At 41.6% G+C, this 23,625-nt stretch overlaps 1 protein-coding gene across 2 annotated transcripts in view; it reads left to right on the forward strand.

Annotated features, from left to right (window-relative positions):
* Positions 1–2,104: 2,104 nt before the first annotated feature.
* Positions 2,105–23,625, forward strand: part of B3GALNT2 (beta-1,3-N-acetylgalactosaminyltransferase 2) — a 52,035-nt gene continuing 30,514 nt past the window's right edge. For both annotated transcript variants that reach the window (XM_068547574.1, XM_068547576.1), the window contains exons 1-3: positions 2,105–2,447; positions 14,881–15,028; positions 20,422–20,522. In XM_068547574.1, the coding sequence (XP_068403675.1) occupies positions 2,336–2,447; positions 14,881–15,028; positions 20,422–20,522 (361 nt within the window). In that variant the 5' untranslated portion in view covers positions 2,105–2,335. The remainder of the gene's footprint in view (positions 2,448–14,880; positions 15,029–20,421; positions 20,523–23,625) is intronic.

Genomic DNA, 23,625 nt, shown 5'->3' on the forward strand with positions numbered 1-23,625 from the left:
GACCCCCAATCACCCTTGCCTCCTGGTATTCACAACCTTCTGTGGTCCCTCCCACAGTGAATCAGGGCTGGTCTGTGTTGACTGCAGAAGTGACAGTGTGTGTCTTCCAAGCATTCATCATAAAAGGCATTGCACCATCTCCGCCGGTCTCTTGGGTCTCCACCTCTTGGGGAAGCAAGTCGCCATGGTGTGGGGACTCTAAAGCAGCTCATTGGAGGGACTTCCCTAGTGGTCCAGTGGGTAGGACTCTGAGCTCCCAATGCAGGGGGCCTGGGTTCGATCCCTGGTCGGGGAACTAGATCCTGCATGCATGCTGCATCTCAAGAGTTCGCATGCTGCAACTAAGAAGCCCGAATGCCACAACTAAAGATCCCACATGCTGCAACTAAGACCTGCATGCTGCAGCCAAAATAAATAAATAATAAATATTTTTTAAAATAATAAAGCAGCTCACTGGAGAGACCTACTTAGAGAGGAACTTAAAGAGGCGGAAAGGCAGTACCAACTTGCCAGCCATGGAAGTGAGCCACCTAGGAAGTGGATTCTCCAGCACCAGTCAAGACTTCAGATGACTACAGCCCCAGCTGACATCTGCCTGCAACTTTATGGGAGACCCTCAACAAAAATTTAGCTCTCCAATTCCTGGCCCACAGAAATTGTGAGACATAATGAATGATTACTGTCGTTTTAAGAGTTTGGGAGTAATTTGTTAGGTAGCAATAGATAACCAACGAATATACAAATCCCTTTAAAGGGAAAAAATTACTTCTGACCCCATGTTAATTAAATTATTTTTATTATTTTACTTGAACAGTACAAACATACAGTATAAACTCTTTAGGCTTACAGCTTTTATACAAGTATAAGAAATTTTAAAATTAAATATAATACAGGCCATATTACAAAACAATCAAATAAAAAGTAATTTTAATTTCTGCCGAAATTAAATTGCCACTCGAGGAGACCATGGTACCGACAGTGCCTAAGACGTCTCCTGGACTGTTCAGTGACTTGAACCAATTACCCTTTTTTCCTTAAGCCTGTTTGAAGTGGATTTTCTGTGGCTTTCAACCAAGACTTTCGCCAACAATCTAGTTAACTTCTGTTTCCACAATTTGGGAAAACTTAAAAAACAAACGGAACACCACAAGCCAGGCGCTCATTTTCCTCCTCTCCTCCGTCTTCTTAACATCGGTACCTTGACCGTCTCGCCCCTTCACCCACACGGCCTCAACCAGGGCACTCGTGCGTTTGGCCGCAGGCGGGTGCGAGGGGTCAAGTCCTCGGGCCAGTGGGCAGTACTTTATCCTTAAGGAGCGCTGCAGGGGTGCACAGGTGCTTCGGAGCCCGCGTCCTCTCGGCCCTTCCGGCTCACGTCCTGTAGCAGGTGTGCGTGCGCCTCGTTCTACTCGCAACTTTCCAGCGCTGGTTGGACACCCGGGCACGTGAAATTTTACCCTCGATTGGACCGTCGCTGTGGTACTCCACAGCTTGATCCCCTGGGCGCGGTCTTACTCATCCTGAGTTGCTAGAGGACAGGACCGGGCAAAGAGCCGGGTACACACTGCACCAGAACTAATATACTCGATGATTCACAGCTGAAGGCAACTGGGCTGCCTCGCCCCGATCTCCGGCGTCCGCAAGATCCCATCTCCCACACAAGGCTAGCATTCGGCATAAGGAAGCTCCTGCGTGATTTTAAAAAGCCTTCCCTTAGATCTCCCTTTCAATCTTGGGCAATCAGCACCTTCCATCTCAGCTGTGTTTCCCTCCCGGGTGGGGGCGGCCCCGAAGCGCGGGGTCACCCGGCACTACCTCCCTTCGGCCGCCGGGGGGCAGTAGATGTCGAAAAAGGTTGCGCATGCTCTGTGTGGGGCCTCGCGCTCTGCCTCCGCAACCGCCGAGTGACGGAGGCGAGTGCGTGCGGTTATGGGAAGTGTGGTTTTCCAGTCACTGGATCACTGGGGCACTCCCTGCTTGATCCCAGAGCGGGACTTCAGCTCCCGGCTGGCCGACGAGAGCGGGAGGGGACGCGAGGGAAGGGGGCGGGGCGAGCGAGAGGAAAAGGTGGGCGGGGCCGGGGGGGAGGCCAAGGGGAGGGGGCGGGGCTCCGCCCGGCTGAGCCGCTGCCGCTGGTGGTCTGAGGAAGCCGAGGCGCGGGGCCCGAAGCCGAGAGGAACCTGGACGGCGTCGGGCGCGAGGGCGGGCGTCCCCGGAGTCGTAGCGCGGGAGTCGGCCGCCGGCACTCGGCCTCCCTACTTGCAGGTTCTCTCCGGGGACGCGGGAGAGCCCAGAGCGCGGCGGGGGTGCGAGGTGGAGCAGGCGGGGGCGGCCAATGCGAAACTGGCTGGTGCTGCTGTGCCCGTGTGTGCTCGGGGCCGCGCTGCACCTCTGGCTGCGGCTGCGCTCCCCGCCGCCCGCCCGCGCCTCGGGGGCCAGCCGGGCAGGTGAGGTCCTGGGGCCGGGCGGGGCGGGCCGGGCGGCCGCGAGCTGGGGGGAGGTCGGCTCCGAGCCTCCCGGCGGCTTCCTTCGCGGAGCTCCGCCGGGAGTCCCGGGCGGGGGGAGGCCCGACACGACGGTCCGCCGATGAAACAAACGGCCCTTTTCATCCTCGAGGCGTTAATATCTGGCAAACTTGAGGGCGCTTTTCTCGTTTCGCGTCTCGGCCGCTTCTCACCTCCCCGCGTTTCTTAATGGCCACAAAGCCGGTGCCCGCGACTGCAAGCCTTCCGGCTGTCCCCAGGCCTGGCCCGAGTCTCCCGGCGCCTGCCCGCCTGCCCGGGGAGCAAAGCCCCGCGTGTCCTTCAGCCGCAAGCGGCAGCTGCTCACGCCCGGGGTCGGACTACCAGGTTGCTTTCTTCCTCCCCAGGTGTTGGTCTTATTCGGTCAAGACTTTTGAGGTCTTCGAGCCGTGGATCACGTTTGTGCGTGTTTTAAAAGGTGGCTGGGTTTTGCTTTTAAGGAATAACTTTGCTTTGAGAGTATACTGTACTTTGTGTTCCTTGAAAACTGTGATGTAAGTCGGTTGAACAGATCGAGGCATGGCTGCGAGTGGAGTTGTTCCTGGGAACTTGGTTTGCAAACGCCTGCGAGTGAAATATACACGAAAATATCAAGTTCTTTAAGGGTCTTCCCCATTTGCTCTAAAAGTTATTCTCTCGTGGGAAAGAAACCTTTGTTCATGTTCACATCACAGCCTGAGAAATAGAATGCTGTGCCCACAGCCCAGGGGGTTTTCTGTTGTTGTTAATGAATTCCACCGCTCTTAAGACGTCTTCAGGTTTCCCTTTTTTTCTTGTCTTCTTTTTTAAGGGCTTGCCCTAGGACGTGTAATGAAGCCTAGAAGGCTGTTTTAAAGATGAGGTAATAGTCGTTTTTGGTTTTTAACTACGTTGGGAGTTTTTTTCTTACCACTTCTCCCCAAGACAGTTGTTTTCTTATGCAATATTTTTAAGAATTAGAGTTGAATATTTGCAATTCTGAGATGGCTCTCTGCCTTAACTTAGAAGTAGAAAGTACAGAAACTAATTTGGCAATCCTCAAAGCAATCTCACTGTTATAATTGGAGTTCTTTATTCTGGTAACCGTCTCTTAAAATCCTTTTCTATTAGAGAAGCCACAAGTTCTTTGAAAAGGCTGTTTGTGTGACCTGAATGGAATTAAGATACTATTTAAATGATTTAATGAAAGTGCAGTGTTACAGGGCATTTAACTTAACAGGTTAGGATTTTTTTTGTTTGTTTTGTTTTTTAGAGTCTTGTAAATGGAGCTGAGGAAAGTGCTATAGATATATCGTGCTCTGTAACACCTGTTGGGTTTTGCATTTTACAAGTTTCTTTTCTGTCTGATGAGTGAGCTCTACTGGAATTTACTTGTAGAGCATACTTAGGATATTTATGACCTAAATATCTTTTAGGGTCCATAAACAAGCGAAAACCGTACGTTCAAGCGGAAAACTTAGTAGGCCTCCCTGACAATTTCTTAGTTTTTTTAGATTTATTTTTTATGTTTTTATACAATTTTAAAAGGTTACTTTCCATTTACAGTTATTACAAAATATTGGCTCTGTTCCCTGTGTTGTACAACATATCCTTGAGCCTATCTTACACCCAGTAGTTTGTCCCTCTCACTCCTCCACCCCTATATTGCCCCTCCGCCCTCCACTGGTAACCACTAATTTGTTCTTTACGTCTGTGAGCCTGCTGCTTTTTTGTTATATTCGCTGGTTTGTTATATCTTTTAGATTCCACGTGTAAGTGAGATCATACAGGATTTGTCCTTCTCTGACTTATTTCACTTCCCATAATGCCCTCCAAATCCATCCATGTTGCTGCAAATGGCGAAACTTCTTTCTTTTTTAAGGCTGAGTAGTATTTCATCATGTGTATATATATCACATCTTCTTTATCCATTCATCTGTTGATGGACACTTAGGTTGTTTCCATATCTTGGTAATTGTAAATAATGCTGCTGTGAACATTAGGGTGCATGTATCTTTTGGAATTAGTGTTTTTGGGTTTTTTTAGGTTATATACCTGGGAGTGGAATTGCTGGGCCATATGGTAGTTTTTTGAGGAATCTCCGTACTGTTTTCCACAGTGGCTGCACCAGTTTACATTCTTACCAACAGCGTACAAGGGTTCCCTTTTCTCCACATCCTCCCCAGTATTTGTGTTCTTTTTGATCATGGCCATTCTGACAGGTGTGAGGTGATGTCTCATTGTGGTTTTGATTTGCATTTCCCTGATGACTAGGGATGTTGAGCATCTTTTCATGTGCCTGTTGGTCATCTGCATTTCCTCTTTGGAAAAGTGTCTGTTCATTTCTTCTGCCCATTTTTTAATCGGGTTGTTTGTTTTTTTGATGTTGAGTTGTATGAGCTGTTTATATATGTTGGATGTTAATCACTCATCAGTCATATCATTTGCAAATATTATCTCCCATTTGGCAGGTTGTCTTCCTGTTTCTATTGGTGGTTTCCTTTGCTGTGCAAAAGCTTTTAAGTTTAATTAGGTCCCATTTGTTTAATTCTGCTTTTATTTCCTTTATCTTAGGAGATGGATCCAAAAGCGTATTGCTGCGATTTATGTCAGAGCGTTCTGCCAATTTTTTCCTCAAGGAGTTTTATAGTATCCAGTCTTACATTTACGTCTTTAATCCATTTTGAGTTTATTTTTGTATATGGTGTTAGAGAATGTTCTAATTTTATTTTTTTACATGTAGCAGTGCAGTTTTCCCAGCAGCACTTATTGAAGAGACTGTCTTTTCCCCATTGTCTATTCTTGCTTCCTTTGTCATAGATTAATGGACCATAAGTGTGTGGGTTTATTTCTGGGCTCTCTGTTCTGTTCCATTGACGTATGTGTCTGTTTTTGTGCCAGTACCATACCATTTCGATTACTGTAGCTTTGTAGTATAGTCTAAAGTCAGGGGGCCTGATTCCTCTAGCTCTGTTCTTCTTTCTCAAGATTGTTTTGTCTATTTGGGGTCTTTTGTGTTTCCATACACATTTTAAAATTATTTGTTTTAGTTCTGGAAGCTTTGTGGCTTCATGTCCAACCCTTTTGCCTTTTGCCTGTGTGCCTGGAGCCAGTCCCACCATGCTCACATTTTCTCCTGTAGTGCTCACAGCTCCCAGCCCCAGTGACATTCCCTTTCCCTGAGTCTGCACGGGGTCTCTTTTGTGCTTCCTTCCCCTCAGGTAGCCAGTCTTCCCCTGGGCCACTCCTGGAGGTGAGGGGGTTACCTCTTCCCAGTGTTTTTTATTCCTGTGGGGCTCACCTAAAAGTATTAAAAGTAACTTGGTAAAAAAAATGTTTCTTCTTTTTGAGATAAGTTTTTCCCCCTCCATTAGTGTTTCAGTGATACCGTATCTGCTGTCCTGTGAGACCAGGCTAGATTAAGGAAACTAGGAAGTAGACCTTGGAAAGGGCAGGGCTATCGGTGAGGAGATCAGTACTAGTTGTGTAAATTAACTTTGACTTTAGATGGATATTGTGCATCTAGTCAAATAATAAATTAAATAGAGTATTTAATCTAAGTGAAACCTTGCAGAGTCCTAACTTTCGTTTTGCACTTTTGGTACTTTCAAAACTAAAAACAGTAGAAGCATCTTGATTGCTAAAATTTCCTACAAATTCTTTTCTCATTGTGTTGTCACCAGTTCAAACCAAAAAATTGGAGCATTTTTACATTTTAGCCCTTATCCCTTAAGCCTAGAGTGAGAGAGAAAACCCAAGACTTTGTTAAGTATTCTTCCCTTGAATTTACATTTAAAATTTTGTTTTTTGTTCTCTTTTCTCTCCTGCCTCTTTGTCTGTTTTCAGTCTCATTAAGTCGTGGCAGTATTTTTCGAAAGGGAGATTTACCTCCCCTGAATGTTAAAAAAGGCCCTCTGACTTGCAGTTGATTCTACAAATGTTTGAGAGCCTCCTCTGTGCCAACTCCTGTTGTAGGTGTGGGATTACAGCAGTAATCAAGATAAAGTCCCTGCCCTCATGCAGTTTACAGTTCAAAAGGGAAGGCAGAACATAAGAAAATAATTATTAAATATCATAGGGGAGAGTGATAAGTGTGGTGACGAAAATAAAGCAGTGTAAGAGGATAGAGAATGATGTGCTGCTGTTTTAAATAGAGAGGTCAGGGGCTTCCCTGGTGGCGCAGTGGTTAAGAATCCACCTGCCAGTCCAGGGCACACGGGTTTGAGCCCTGGTCCGGGAAGATCCCCCATGCCGCGGAGCAACTAAGCCCGTGCGCCACAACTACTGAGCCTGCACTCTAGAGCCCGCGAGCCACAGCTACTGAGCCCACACACCTAGAGCCCGAGCTCTGCAACAAGAGAAGCCACCGCAATGAGAAGCCTGTGCACCGCAACGGAAGAGTAGCCCCCGCTCGCTGCAGCTGGAGAAAGCCCGTGCGCAGCAACAAAGACCCAACGGAGCCAAAAATAAATAAATTTATAAATAAATCAGTAGAGAGGTCAGGGGAGGCCGCTCTAAAGAGGTCATAGTTGGGCAGGAACCTGAATGCATGAATGAAGTGTGTCAGTTGTGTTAGTACGTGGTACTATTCTAATGTAGTAGCTCACCTTGAACAGGTGAAACCCAGTCAGGGAGAACAGCTGGTGAAGAGCCAGCAGATCTCCTATTGTGAAATCCAGCAGAGCTAGGGGGTGAGGAGAGGAAAATGGAGGTGGAGACAGCCATTTGGGCTAAGGAATAAAGATACAGGATATCTCAATGATAACGTATTGATTTGGGGTTATGCCTTAGCAGGAATTATTTAATAGTTAATTCAGAAAAATGATGTACCAAAAGAGGCTTCTCTTTCTAGGATATTTTGAAAGAAGGAAACCAAAGAGAAAGGAAAGAAACGGATCCATTCAACAAATGCTTAGAGCAGTAGGTATTGAGTCCCTGCTCTCAAGGTGCTCGCAGTTTGTTAAATGGAAACCGACATGGGGCAAGCGGAAGGTCAAAGACAAATTGAGCTTGCTTTGCAGTTTCGCCTAGGGCTGCCTCGTCCAAAATGATCGCTATATGCTAATCTGGTCTCTGTGCTTCAGTTTCCTTATTTATAAAATGATGACCTCACGGGGTTATTGTGAAGATTCAGTTAATAAAACACCCAGAACAGTGCCTGATTCCTCGTGAGCACTCTGAATTTTAGAGAGGAATGGTAGTGTGGAGGTGGCTGATGTCCTTGCTGGTGAGGTGTTTGGGGAGGTATCTGAAATTGGTGAGAGCACGCTGGTAGTGTGTATAATGATTGTCCTTATCAGTAGATATGTGGTGAACTTGCATGTTTTCTTCATTTTCAAGATTCCTGCCTGTTTGTGGTTGGTGTCATGTGAGACATGCACATGAGAATGGAAATTTTAGTCTGATTTTTAAGAATCTTTGGGCTTATTTTGAGCAGTCAGTTTTGGAGTCTTTAATAAACTTTTGGATGTCCACTTTCAGTGCAGAGTCTAGCAGCTTGCCAGACTCTCAGGATATACCACGTATTAAAGAAGAGAAATGGTCATTGCCTTCAGGGAGCTTGTGTGGGGTTTTAATTATTCTTGACAGTATGAAGATTTGTTTATTGCTATATATTTGCCATCTAAAGCAGTGAACATAGGAGGTGCTCAGTTACTTGAAGGAATGAATCAAGAGGAGAAAACTGGGAAAGTATGAATGAGTTTGTCACCTACAGATCGTTCACATTCCATGATTTACATTTTTTTCTTATAAAAGTAAAATTTTTTATAGAAAAGCTTTGAAATTATTTTTTAAAAAGGAAAGAAAAATGATCTATACTGGGCAATTTTTGAATGTATCAATACATATAAAACATGGTCGGGGGAATTATTTAGTATTAAAAATTTTTTTTTGATATATAATGTACATTCAGAAAAGTGCACGTAAATGTGAGCTTGATGTAGTTTCACAAACTGAATCACCCAGCTAATCAGCACCCAAATTAAAAACAGAAAAACTACCAACACCTTAGAAGCTTTCTTTATGCTCCCTTCTTATGGCTGCCAGGAGTGGTACCCATGATCCTGATCTTTAGTGGCAGAGATTTGCCTGCTTTGTACTTTATATAAATGGAACCAAATAGTATGTACATAGTTCTTACAACCTGCTTATCTTACTTAATAAGATGTAGAACAGCATTTAATGAAATGTTTAAAACAATTTTAATGGCTGTATAGTATTCTAGCATATAGATACACCATAATTTATGTAACTGATGCCTCATTTGTGCATTCATGTATTTTGTAGTTTTTCACTATTAAGAAACGACACTGTGATGAATAGAGATCTTTTAGTGCATCACTGATTATTTCCTTAGCCTATATTCTTAGCCAAGGACAAAAGTTATACAATTCTGAGGTATTTGATGTATATTGGCAAAATTTCCTGCAGAATACTATACCAAATTACATTCCTTTTAGCAGCATAGGAGAGTAGCCATTTCCTTGAAATAACTACCTCTATCAAAACATCAGTCATTTGGGTATTATCATTTAAGAAAATATTTGTCAGTTTGAATGTAGGAGAAAACTGGTGTCTTATTATTGTTGTAATTCAAACTTCTAGTGAAGTTGAACCGTTTTTTGTAGGTTTGTTGGCTATTTGCATTTCTTTTTCTGTGAATTATCTTTGTTCTTTGTCTCATATTCACTTCTTAGTTTTTTTGTTGTTGTTTTTGTTTCCTGTTTTCAGACACCAGAATCAAACTAGGTACCCTGTACTTGCAACATTGAGCAGAGGATGATGAAAGTGTAGGGGGGGAACTGGAAAGCTGGGCAGCATTCTTACACAGCATCCACTTTGAGGAGTTTTTGTTTGTTGGTTTGTTTAATCTTGGCTGTGCCACGTGGCTTGCGGGATCACGGTTCCCCAACCAGGGATCGAACCTGGGCCACAGCAGTGAAAGTGGCGAATCCTAACCACTAGACCACCAGGGAACTCCCACTTTGAGTTTTATACTGTGTGACACACTACTCACAGGTCTGTTGGACTGATTTACATTGATGGTATGTGGCAGAAGAAACCAGTATTTTTAAAAATTGAGATATAATTGACAAATTACATTAGTTTCAGGTGTGCAGCATAATGATTTGATACACGTATGTATTCTCTAATGATCACCACAGTATGTATACTTAACATCTGTCACCACACACAGTTACAAATTTTTTTTTTCCTGTGATGAGAACTTTTAAGACCCACTCTCTTTAGCAACATTTAAATACAATACAGTTGTTTGGTTTTTTTTTTTTTCAAGTCGGAAGAGGTTGTATTATCTGTGTATATTCCACACTCTACTCAGATAAGTGCTCCCTAACCTGCCGCCCACCACAGGGAAGCCCAGCTCGCCCTGAGCGGTGGGTTGCAGACAGGATTCCAAGGGAGAGGTGTCCTCTCCATATCCAACCAGCTGCTGCAGAAAGCCCTCTGGGACTGCTCATAGGAAGGAGTGCATTCCCAGGTGACCATCGGATTTGCTTTCATATCAGGGCCATGGTATGACCTCGTGGGCCCTAGGCACTTTGCTTCGTGAGTCCCTTCTTCTTGCTTGGTTTAGCTTCTATGCTTTTTCTCAAGGCTACACAAGGAATTAGATTCTGTATCTCCTTTCCCTGCTATTTTCAATTTTGCTGCTTAAAATGTCCTTCCTTTCTTGGCCAATGTCTGTCCTTTCTTTGAAATCTGACTCAGCATTTACTGCTTCATGGTGGGGGAAACAACCAGCTGCTTAACCTCCAGGAGCTTATTACTGGGCATCTATTCTGTGGTCGGCACCATTCCAGGCCTGGGATACAGTGGTGTCCTCAGGGAGCTTACATTCTAGGGCAGTTCCTTGCATGAGCTGTGTTCATTCTGATTGGCCGGTGCCCCTCCTGGAACTGGTTGTTGACGATTTTGAATATCAAGGCTACCTTCGGAGCCTGGCTTCTCTGGGTGGGTTTTCTCTCATGTAAAGGAAAAACAATCCGCTCTGAGCTCCACCCTGAGCAAGTGCTGCCAAGCCCAGCCGGAGTAGAGACCACGTATGGACCCCTTAACAAACTCGGCCTCCGCCCACGAAGGGCCCAGGCGCCCCCCTGGTTTTTTTATTTTTTTGGTGGGGGGGGGTCATGCCGTGCAGCTTGCGGGATCTCAGTTCCCCAAACAGGGATTGAGCTCGGGCCACGGCAGGGAAAGCCCAGAATCCTAACCACTGGACCGCCAAGGAATTCCCTGCAATACCGTATTGTTAACTATTGTCACCGTGCTATACATTACATCCCCATAACTTATTTATTTTATAACTGGAAGTTTGTACCTTTTGACCCCTTTTACCCATTATGCCTACCCTGTACACCCAGCCTCTGGCAAACACCACTGTGTTCTCTGTATTTATGAGTTTGGTGTTTTGTTTTAGATTCTACATATGAATGAGTTCATATGGTATCAGCCTGTCTTTGTGCGACTTATTTCGCTTAGCGTAATGACCTCAGGGTCTGTCCATGTGGTTGCAAATGGCAGGATTTGCTTCTTTTTTATGGCTGAATAATATTCCATTGTGTATAAAGAACACATTTTCTTTATTCATTCATCCATCAGTGGACACTTAGGTTACTGCCATGTCTTGGCTGTTGTAAATAGTGCTGCAGCAAACACCCCCACGTTCACTATCATGCATATCATCCCCATTCATATGTCTTTTCTAGTGAGTGTTTTCATTTCCTTCAGGTAGATACCCAGAAGTGGTTTTGCTGGATCATATGGTAGTTCTATTTTTAATTTTTTGAGGAACCTCCATACTGTTTTTCATTTTTTAGTGGCTGCATCAATTTACTTTCACACCAACAGTGCATGAGGGTTGCCTTTTCTCCACCTTCTCGCCAACACTTGTTATTTCTTATCTTTTTTGATAATAGGCATTCTAAGAGGTGTGGTGTTGTTTCATAGTGGTTTTGATTTGCATTTCCCTGATGATTTGTGATTTTGAGCACCTTTTCATGTACCTGATGGCAGTCTGCATGTCTTCTTTGGAAAAACGTCTATTCAGATCCTCTGCCCAATTTTAAATGGGATTCTTTGTTTTTTGGTATTGGGTTGTATGAGTTCTTTATATATCTTGGATATTAATCAGATATATGATTTGTAAATATCTTCTCCTATTTGGTAGGTTGCCTTTTCATTTTGTTGATGGTCTCCTTTGCTGTGCAGAAGCTTTTTACTTTGATGTAGTCTCACTTACTTATTTTTGCTTTTGTTGCCTTTGCTTTCAGTGTCAAATCTAAAAAAATTATTGCCAAGACCAGTGTCAAGGAACTTACTGCCTATGTTTTCTTATAGGAGATTTATGGTGTCAGGTCTTACATTCAAGTTTTTAATCCATTTTCAGTTGATTTTTGTATATGGCATAAGTTAGTGGCTCAGTTTCATGCTTTTGCATGTGGCTGTCCAGTTTTCCCAACGTCATTTATTTAAGATACTGTCCTTTCCCCGTTGTATATTCTTGGCTCCTTTGTTGTAAATGGATTGACCATATACGCGTGGGTTTATTTCTGGGCTCTCTATTCTGTTCCGTTGAGCTATGTGTCTGTTTTAATGCCAGTACTGTAGCTTCATAATAAGGTTTGAAACCAGGAAGCATGGTATTTCCAGCTTTGTTCTTCTTTCTCTAGATTTCTTTGGCTTTTCGAGGTCTTTGTGGTTCCATACAAATTTTAGGATTTTTTTTTTCTATTTCTGAAAAATGACATTGGAATTTTGATAGAGATTGCACTGTATCTGTAGATTGCTTTAGCTAGTATGGACATTTTAACAATATTAATTCTTCTGATCAGCAAGCATGGAATATCTTTTGTTTCTGTATTCTTTGATTTATTTCATCAATGTCTTATACTTTTCAGTGTACAGGTCTTTTACCTCCTTGGTTAAATTTATTTCTAGGTGTTTATTCTTTTTGATGTGATTGAAATTGGGAGTTTTCTTAATTTCTCTTTCTGATAGTTTATTACTGTATAGAAATACAGCTGATTTTTGTATATTGATTATGTATCCTGTAACTTTACTGAATTTGTTTATTAGTTCTAACAGTTTTTTGGTCAAGTCTTTAAAAACCTATTTTTCAGTATTTCTGGAGGTAGAATTTCTTTAAAAGGCCAGAATCTGCCATGTACTTCTCTTCTGCAAGAAAAAGAGAAGTGCATGTAAAAGGTAACACAGTTCAGTAGAAGCAGCTAAGATGTGGATGAGAAGCAGAGAGGATCGGCAGTGGCAGAGAGAGGTGGAATAAGATTAAAGTACTTTTCAGCGATAATCCCATGAGGTTTTCGCATACCACGTGGTTATCTTCGTGTCTATTTATTTATTTTTAGAAAAATCTCATGGAGAAGTCTGGGAGAAACTATTAGGATAGCCTTGTAGGTCCAGGTGAAAGGTAAGAATTTGAACTGAAGCTGCGACTAGAATTAATGATAAAGAGAGAAATTTGAGAAAAATTTTAAGAAGGTTTTGTCATCAAGAAAAAGTTAAATGATGTTTCATGTAATCCATCTCTAAAAGATTTATTTTGATTACCTGTCAAAAATAAGGTAGTGATAGAGGGCTGGGATGGGGAGGGTGGGAGGGAGGGAGATGCAAGAGGGAAGAGATATGGGAACATATTGTATATGTATAACTAATTCACTTTGTTATAAAGCAGAAGCTAACACACCATTGTAAGGCAATTATACTTCAATAAAGATGTTTAAAAAAAAAAATAAGGTAGTGATGTTTGGCATTTAAAGGGATGTTTCAGTTATTTTGAAATTTTACTTTTGTGCAGCAACCTTGTTTTCTCATGAAGTCAGATAAATGAGGCATTTGGGATGCATATAATTTTTGCTCTTCTAATCTTTTAAAGCTTTTTAATCTTTTGAGAAGACATTTTGAAACAGATGAAATAGAGTATCTAAAGACTGTTTTCTGTATCAGCTTTCTCTGATTAGGAAACTGAGGCACGAGGATTTAAGAAACTTCTTACTGATACTGTGCAGCATGTTGGCTGTAGAATCAATGTCAGATATGTCTGGTTACTGCATTTTCCTCACTCCTGTCTATAAAGTGTACTTACCGCTAATATTTCTCTGTGAAAAAGTAGGGGGAGGGACTAGGTTGTCGTTGCCAATTTTACATAAGCATTTAAATTATTCTCCCTTGAAGAAATATCAACATGTCTGTTGTCTTTTGAATACCTAGATTCTATGGCGTATAAAAACATTTCATTTAATACAGTAAAGCTCTCTGGCCTGCAGTAATTTATTTTTGGAAACATTGTGGGATCAGTTTCCACCGCAGAAGAAAGAGATGAAATGGGATCCCTAATGAGAGCTATATATTAGCTTGTAGCTCTCAAGCTTTGAAACTGGTGATGAAAAACAGGGACAAAGTATCTTTCCCTCTGTCTTTCTCTAAGGACAGTTTTTTGGGGTGGGGGTGGTGTGCGTCTTGTGGGATCTCGGTTCCCTGACCAGGGATTGAACTGGGGCCACAGCAGTGAAAGCCTGGAATTCTAACCACTGGGCCACCAGGGAACTCCCTCTAAGGACATATTTTAAAAATGTAATCCTGTGCATTAAATATGATAGTAAAAAATGACTTGCCCCTTGATTTTTTTTTTTTTTTTTAACTAGAAACGTTTCCCCTCCTTCATCCTTTGCACTATTCAAGTGATAAATATTTGCTGGCTGTAGAATTTATTGGCATGAATAAGAGTTCTGATTCTTTCCAGCATGGTAGTCCTTCAACTTCATCTCCCAAACTTAATAACTAATATTCATGTAGGACTTCACCTTTGACAGCACATTTGTTGTTGTTGTTAGTTGCCATTGAATGCCCACTCTTTGCCTGCTACCAAACCAGAACCTTTATACACATTATATCATTTAATTTTTACAACAACTCTGAGAAGTATTATTACACCCATTTCTACTTGAGGAAACTGAGGCTCAAGGAGTTAAATAACTTTTATAACTAAAATAAAAAGCCAGCATTTTATAATTGGCTCTTACTGCCTACTGTTGTATGGTTTATGCCACATTGACCTTCCAAACTGATTCTTATCAGAAACATCTTACTTGTTTTGAAGAATTTACATATATACTTGGGTGAGCACGAATACATACATAGGTGTGGAAGCAAAAAGACTCTGCACCAAAATGTTAGTAGTGGTTATCTCTGGATGGTGAGTTTTATGAGTGCTTTAGGTTTTTTTATTCTTTGTATTTATTTGTATTTTCTGCAAATATGAACATATATTTATATTATCTTGTAATAAACATTTTTATGTTACATATTGAACTTAACAGTAATTGAGAAATGACATTTCTAATTTACTATTGCTTATTTCTAGATCGGTTGGCCTTACTTCCCCAGTGGAAATCTAGTCATTATGATGTGGTAGTTGGTGTGCTGTCAGCCCGCAATAACCATGAACTTCGCAATGTGATAAGAAGCACCTGGCTGAAGCATTTAGTACAACACCCAGCATTAAGTCAACGGTACGTTTCTTTTTTTTGTTTGTTTGTTTTTTTTTTGGCTGCATTGGGTCTTCATTGCTGCACGTGGGCTTTCTCCAGTTGAGGCGAGCAGGGGCTACTCTTCGTTGCAGTGCGCAGGCTTCTCATTGCAGTGGCTTCTCTTGTTGCGGAGCATGGGCTCCAGGTGTGCGGGCTTCAGTAGTTGCAGCGCATGGGCTCAGTAGTTGTGACACGCAGGCTCAGTAGTTGTGGCGCACGGGCTTAGTTGCTCCGCGGCGTGTGGGATCTTCCCGGACCAGGGCTCGAATCCGTGTCCCCTGCATTGGCAGGCAGATTCTTAACCAGTGCGCCACCAGGGAAGCCCCAACGGTAGGTTTCTTGGGTTCACACCTTGCATGACGTATTGAATAAGTGTTCTGAAAAATCTCTTCTTGGAGAGTCAGAGATGTTAATTCAGATATGTGACCTCTTTTCTTCAGAGAAATGACTATTTCATTTTGCTTTTCCTCCACGTAGTTGAGCCCAAAAAGTAAATTTAACAAAGATTTTAAGCCAAAAGAGATATACTTCATTTTTTTCAATTCTGTATCATTTGGTTGTGTGTGATCTGCGGTTTGTACAGTTTGCCATACTCTTTTTCCCGACCACCCTTCCAGGCCTGAGCTTCGGTAGCATGTCACATGTTGACATTAGATGGCTCGGTTGTTGGTTAGGAACCCAAGGCCTTAGTCTTCTCAGGGAAAGCAGCCTCTGAAGATTATATAGTGAGGGGCTAGTGGAAGCGAAGCATGGAAGTTTGGACTTCTAGTTAATGTGACGATTCTTCTCTGCTTATGCAAAGTCACTGATAAGCAGAGAAGGCCCTCAGGATTGCATTCAGCTGGCACGCTTGTGACTGAGTAGCTATACGAGGGAATCGCAATTGTGAATTTTCTTGTCACCAGTAGTGAACATTTATAGATTTCCTATCTTACTCATAGCAGCTTTCATTCCTTTTCAAGACAGGTTTCTCTAGTTCAGGATCGCACTGATAATAGAACCTATTACCCAGCAAGTGAAAAAAAGGCCCCGGAGTCATCACTGCCATCAGAACCACCTTGAAAACCTGCACTTCCGCTAGCCTTTCCCATCTCAGAAAATAATGACCCATCTCTTGCAGTTGCTCAGATGAAAACTTTGGTGTCTGAGCTGTGAGTGGAGGAGTGAGTCCCCCTTGTGGGGTCTGTAAGGGTCGCTCCAGCACGGCAATGGGAATTACACTGGGAGAGGCATCGGAAGTGAAAGGATCTGTCATACTCACAGGCCCTAGAGATGGAGGCCCGGCACACCACACGGGGGGCCAGATGGGAAGAGCGTCCAAGGAGTGGGCTCACCGAAGCAGGCGGGGAGCCAAGAGAGAGTGACGACCCGTGGGCAGGTGTCTTTACTTGGGGTCAGGGTGGAGTGTACAAGCAAAAGGCATGAGGGATTTCGGTGTTGGGTTTGAGTGTCACGAGGTCACTGTCAGGGGAGGGCAAGAAGGGGAACTTGTGGCAGGAACCAGCCTTGTCAGCCGAGTGGACCTGGCCATCTGGGCGGGATGCTCCAGCCTGTTTGTGGGGATGTTGAGGCGTCAGGAAAATACGAGGTTTTTACAATGTACAGTACAGTGTTATCTTGATCCTTCTTTGTCTCATATGCCACATCGGATCCATTAGCCTATCTTCTCGGCACTACCTTACATTGTATCCAGAATCCAGCTTCTCAACACCTTTACCACAACTCTCAGAACCACCGTCCTGGTCTAGACCACCATTACCCCTCACCTAGACTATTGCAGAAGCCTCCATATCTGAATTTCCTGCTTCCACCTTTGATCCCCTGTGTTTTATTTTCCATACGGTAGCCAGAGTGATCCTTTTAAAATTAGTCAAATTATGTCAATTTTCTGTTCATACTCCTCCACTGACTTCTCTTCTTGCTCAGAGTGACATCCCAGGTCTTTACTGTGGTCTTTGACCTTATCTACATCTACTTCCCTGCCCGGGCCACCTCACTGGGCTTCAGTACCCTAAATGTGCTCCTGCCTCAGGGCCTTTGCACTTGCTGTTCCCCCTGCCTGTACCATTCCTCCACTGCATGTCCTCATGGCTCACTTCCTCACTTTCTTCAGGTCTCTGTTTAGATATCATAGCACTATTCCAACTCTGTCTTCCCTTACTTGACTTTATTTTTCTTTGTAATACATATCACCAACTAGCATGTTTATTATATTTAGTTGTATATTTATAAATTGTTTGTCTTTCCCCACTTGACTATGTTATGATCACAGGGGCTTCAGCTTTTTTCATTGATGTATTTCCAGCACCTTGAACCTAACTTGGCACAGAGTAAGACACTCAGACACTATTGAGGGAATGACTCAGAGCTAAATATAATGAGTAGAATTAACATTCAGGCATTCACCAGTAATTTATTTGTTATCATAGCATTCTTACTTTAAATTTAGTAAGCTTGTTGATTTGTTTTATAAAAATGATGGGATACCTATATAAAAATAGATATTAGCCAGAAACTTCTTCCTGGGGCAGAGTAATTTTGTGGATCTAGTAAAACTATTGAAGATAGCTTAAAAAAGCAAATGTGGTAAATATCTGCAATAATTTAACACATTTATTCATTTCTGTTTATACTTTTATTCTAAATGCTAGTTGTTTATAAAAGGTATTCTGCCTTAATTGGCCGTTCGTAAAAGAAAGCCTTTGCATTTCTGTGGTTATGGCTTACTCTCAGGTCTTGCATTTCACTGAAGGAGCCAGACTCCACATATATTTCAAGGATGCTATTTAATTAAAAGCCTTTGTAGTGAAACTGTAAGTTGTCAATTTCACAAGTATTTATTAAGTATCCTCTGTATACAGGTAGTATACTATGTATAGCAGAATACATAGATAAATACCGTGTAGCCTGAGTCTTTATGGGGGGCTTGGAGTTTAGTAGAAGGAAATAGATGTAATAATGTAATAAAATGTTATATGTGCTGTGAATTAAATAGATACAAAATAGCTTGGAGTGTTTGGGAAATTCCATACAGTTCTGTGTAGCTGGAGTGCAGAGATAATGGGGTAGGGAGTATATGTGTTTGTGGGTGAGTGTGAGAGAGAGCACTTAGGGAAGGAAAGAGAGGCAGAGAGAGAGAGATTATCATATAAAAAGGAAAGAAGGGAGGGCTTATAACTGTTACAACTGTTAGAGATTGGCAGTGACCAGATTGTGCAGAACAACGTGTTGAGAGTTCAGGGGGCCGGTGAGACCTATTTAGCTCAGCCCCTTAGCAGTCCTTGTCTAAAGTGGTGACCTTGTAAGGAAATACGGTAATTGCATGTAGAACGAGGAAGAGGACTCTAGGATGGCTGCTAGCTTTCTAACTTGGAGAATAATGAAATCATCAATCAAGACAAAATGTATTGATACTAGATGAGAAGAGCAGGTTTCTTGGGGAAGGAGCTTAGTTGTGATTTGTTGAGTTTGAGGTATCTGCAGGTACCTGTGCTGGTAAATGTTTATTCACTGGCTCTCTGAAGAAAAGCATGCTTATATGTATGTATATGTTTATTATAAATTTTATTGATATAAAGACTGGAGCACATAATTGACAGATAATAGGTATATAATGATGCTCTCTATTATAACTTCCATATTGATTCTCAGAATGCGTCATTGTTTGCCAGACTTCTGTATCTATAACCAACCTGTGGCTGCTGTTGACGAGAGTGTAGTTCTGACATGAATATTTCCTTTAAAGATTAAGACTAAAGTGACAACTAAGGTATGTGACAGAACTCTACTCTTAGTCAATGAAGTGACTTCTTTGCTGAATCAGATGATAGGTTTTGAACAATGGAAGAGTATTTCCTCAATTTTTTGTACTATTCACAATGGAATGGCGACAAACATGTCACATTTTTAAGTTTGATCTGCATTACTAACATTTTCTCCATCACTTTAAGTCTAGACAATCAACAGAAGAATAAATCAAACCCTTATTTGTAGTGCTTGCCAGTTTCCATGCTGTAAGTGTTCCCACCGTGGCCAGTTTCAAGCAACTAATGTGATGTCTCTGAACACAGAGTTGGGGAAGATAGGCAGTGGCACACCATTGTAATATCCCCACCATACAGATACAAGGGATACATATAACCTCAGAGATGATAGAGAAATAAGTAAGAAATGATGAATTTGAGCATGTATTTCCTTTGTTTTTAATATAATGTATTTAATTGTAAGTTTATAAATTTAATTTTTAATAAAAGCTGTGCTTAATAACCAGCTCACAGAATTCTTGAAAATTTTGCAGTTGGCCCTCATGACCCAGTAGGAGCAGGCTGTAGCACACAGCTGTCTGTGGGCCGTCTAGGTGAAGACGTACGATGAATTCATGGATCTTTTCCTTAGAAGTTGGGTCTAAACTAGAGATGCTAATTCAGGAATCATTCCCAGGCTGGTTGAAGCCTTGTGGATAGAAATTGTCCAGGGAGAGCAAGTGAAAGAGTGAGTCGAGTGAGAAGCGATCCCAGGGCAAAGCCCTGGGGTGATATCCACTCTAATGGATGAGCTGGGCAGGAAGAGCCAGGGAACCCACTGAGCAGGGCCACGTGGAGAAAGAAGAGAGCTTTCTAAGGAGACCTGCATTGTCAAGCCCCAGAGAAGCCAAGTAGGGAAGGGTTGAAGAGTGTCTGTTGACTGAACAGCAGATTGCTAGTTGTATTGGTGGTAGACATCTCGGTGGAAGTGGTGGGTACTGAAGCTAAAATTTCTGTTTTATAAAATGTGTGGGAAATGAGAAACCAGAGGCTGCAATTTTAGATGTTCCTTTGTAGGACTTCACTGTAAAGGAAATGATGGGGACAGGGACGGATAGTAGGTGGGTAGAAATTAATGTCAGGCTTCGTCGTATTTATAATGTGTAGGGAAGGAGCCATGGGTTACAGGTGGCTAGTGAAGCAAGGTCTAGAAGAGGAGAGGTCCTCTTCTGGGATAGAAAGACTACTCAAGCAAAAGGAACACTTTGTGAAATAGAAGAAAGCGAATGAAGGAGATTGCAGGTATAGATGTGTTTTTAGGTGTGGGCATGAGAAGTTGACTTTACCGTAGTTTGTTGTTAAATGGCATGAGCATTTGCTGGTGGCCAGGCCGAACGTACTCACGCTTGCTTTAATGTAGTCCTGCAGTAGAGGGCTTACACATAAGTCACTTGGTAGTTAGTGACTCCTAGTTTTCCTGTTCCCCCTTTTTGCTAGACTAGAAGAATTAAGTTAGTATTAATCCTAATAAATACTTGTGTCTCAAAGTAAAAGCTCTGCAATGGGCATGAGGAAACGTGCATGTGCAAGGTGAAGATCAGTAACTGATGTTAATGCCAACACATCTCTCAGTGTGCTTGTGAAGTTCATAATAGGTGCTCATGGCTGTGAGGTGCCTGTGGAAGACAGGGAAGATCCTTATTCCTGCAAACTACTCAACATCACGAATCCAGGTAAGTCTTCTTTTTCCTCAGCCTTACGACTGCTGTATACACTGGTCTGCCCTCACCCACGGGGGATACATTCCAAGACCCCCCGTGGATGCCTGAAATGCTGCTAGAACCAAGCCCTGTGTATACCGTGTTTTTTCCTGTTCATACGTACCGATGATAAAGTTTAATTTATAAATTAGGCACAGTAAGAGATTAATAACAGTAAGTAATAATAAGATAAGACAATTACAACAACATACTATACTAAAATTTATGTGAATATGGTCTCTCTCTCTCAAAATATCTTACTGTACAAATTTAATGCCTTTTCCATTTAACTAAGCACTTTTCCCGCATGTAGTCATAACTTTGGCCGTTTGAAGTGTGACAGCAAAATTAGCACAAATTTCTTTTTCCTTGTTTACAATTTCACAGATAGAATATTTGTTCTTGCGGTAGATCTTAGCAATGTCAGCATATGATTTTTTTCTCCTTATTAAGTGGAGAACTTTTACCCGTTCACTTGAAGGAAGCACTTCATGGCTTCTCTTTAGCATATCTGAATTGCCAGCACCACCACTCTTGCGCTTTGGGGCCTTATTTAAGTAAAATAAGGGTGACGTGAACACAAGCACTGTGATGCCTCGAAGGTCGATCTGACAACTGAGGTGGCTACTAAGTGACTCACGGGTGGGACGTGCTGGACAAAGGGATGAGTCACATCCCAGGCAGGACGGCGATGGATGGCATGAAATTTCATCATGCTGCTCAGGACCGCCTGCAGTTCAAAACTTAGGAATTATTTCTGGAATTTTCCATTTAATATTTTTGGACCACAGTTAACTGTGGGTAACTGAAAAGGAAAACCGCAGATGGCAGGTGGGGGAGGGGGGATTACTGCACAGGTTTGATGTTGAGGAAGAGTTGTTGAGCTGAATAGTACCGTGGTCTGCTTTTAGCGGACTAAAATCAAACTTGCCTCAAAATGTAGCTTTCATCCTTCCTGACAGACTAACCACTCTGGGCATCTGTGAAGATTCTTCATAGATAGATATGTAATTTTAGGATCCAGGAGAGTTTATTTTTCAGTATGATTCAAACGCATCTGGAAATTCCTTAAGCATAGACAAATCCTGAGTTACTGAAGTTTAAACTTAAGGAAAACTGCTGATTTCACCAGCCTGCTGAGTTATAATAGCCTTGATACAAATATTGTGACTCAACTTTCTCTAAGAATTATTGCCTAAGCTTCTGCAAAAGAAACAAATAGTAAAAAAAAATTAAAAACACAAGTAATATTTTTTTATTCCTTACAGTTAAAATTTTGTGGTAGTTCTGATGAGGATGAAGAAAGGTGATCCTAATTAGGTTCTCCGTGTTACCAGGGAACCAATTGTAGAAAGTTGATAACTCTATACCTGTATATCTTTATTTATTAGCATTTCCCATTATGTTCAGCTGTGGTTCTAAGGGAGATGAAACTTTCCCAAATCTTAAATGTACTGATTATGACTTCAGGTGTTTTAAGATTTGTCACACCTCTATAATTATGTGCACCTTGCCTTTGTAGACAGCTGTAGTGTAATGGTTAAGAGTGTGGGTTCTGGAGTCAGGCCTCCTGGCTTTAAATCTAGGCTGCGTCATTTTCTAGCTATATGACCTTCAAACAGTTATTTACTGCTCTGTGCCTCAGTTTCGTCATCCGTAAACTGGGGGTAAAAAGTACTTACCTCATAGGGACTGACTTGAGGATGAAATACAGTGATACATAAGAAATATTTAGAATAGTTCCTGGGACATGTTCAGTATTTAATGTTGTTATTTTTAAAGGACCTGCCTTTTTATAAAATTGGGTTGCAATCAGCTTTTTTAATAAATTTGACCATATTTTCAGGTCTGCATTGTAAAGCAGAGGTTTCTTACTTAGGATGTCTATGAATTTAGTTAACAGTGTAAGCAAAATTTTGTGTATGATTGTTTTTTTCTGGGGAGAGGGTGCTTTAGCTTTCACTGGGGTCCCAAAGGGACCATGAACCTAATAAAATATTGTATCACTGATGATGTAAGAGTAGCCTAGAACAAATTATGTTTGAAATCCAAAACCAAGCCAAACCAAATTTTAAGAAACCTTACCTTTAGATTAACCAGACTTTTACTATTTTAAGCGCTATTATTCATTAATAGTAAAGGAGTGGAGTTTTTCACTAATAGAAAATTTTCATATATATAATACCTAGGTTACCAATTTTTAAAAATAGATATAACTAAATTACCATTGAACCTAATTTTATCTCTTTGATAATTTAAATGGCATTTAGATTTATTTAAATACCTTAAGGTCGCCGTGAACATTAATCATCATGATACTCTTGGATGTATAGAAGTTTGATTAATAGCATTATCAAAGCAGCAGGCTATCTTGTGTCCAGGTAGCTTGAAGTTCAAGGTACATTTGTTTTAGACAGAAAATAGTTGTGTTATAATGTGCTTAACCTACTGCCTTTAATGGACATGCTTCACTTTGGATATCCTATTTACTGAGTATATTAAAGAGAAAAACTTTTGTTATTATCCACTATATTTGGAGTCTAGACTCTCCGGCCAGTGCTTGCCCCAGCCCATGACAAAATCTGTATCCTCCTTTTCTCCCTCCTGCTCATGTGTGTAATTGGGAAGGAGCCATCAATTCCATTTAGTCACATTTTATTGAGCATCTTCTATGTGTAAAATAGCGTTCTAGGAACTCTAAAGTAGGGTTCCAAATGATCTGCTGGAGTATGGGAAGAAAACAGGATTTCTTTTTATCTGAAAATAAAATGTAATCTTTATTAATATTGAATATATTAACTGACATTAATATGTGTATATTTTGTACATAAATATGACATTAATATGTGTACAAATGTTTTTAACTGATTGAGTTGTGTGATCTGTAAAGTTGGAAAACCACAGCTCTAAAAAATACAAAGAACTTTGATTTGATAGAATAATCTTTTAAAATAAGTTTTTATGTTATTTCTCAAGGTGACACTGATATTCTCAGCCATATTAGCTGCTTCATGTAATCTATCCTGATTCATTTATGGTAATTGAGAAAATTTTCCAAAAAGGACTGTGTTTGGCT

Source organism: Eschrichtius robustus, chromosome 7, assembly GCF_028021215.1.
Source record: "Eschrichtius robustus isolate mEscRob2 chromosome 7, mEscRob2.pri, whole genome shotgun sequence".
Taxonomy (NCBI): domain Eukaryota; kingdom Metazoa; phylum Chordata; class Mammalia; order Artiodactyla; family Eschrichtiidae; genus Eschrichtius; species Eschrichtius robustus.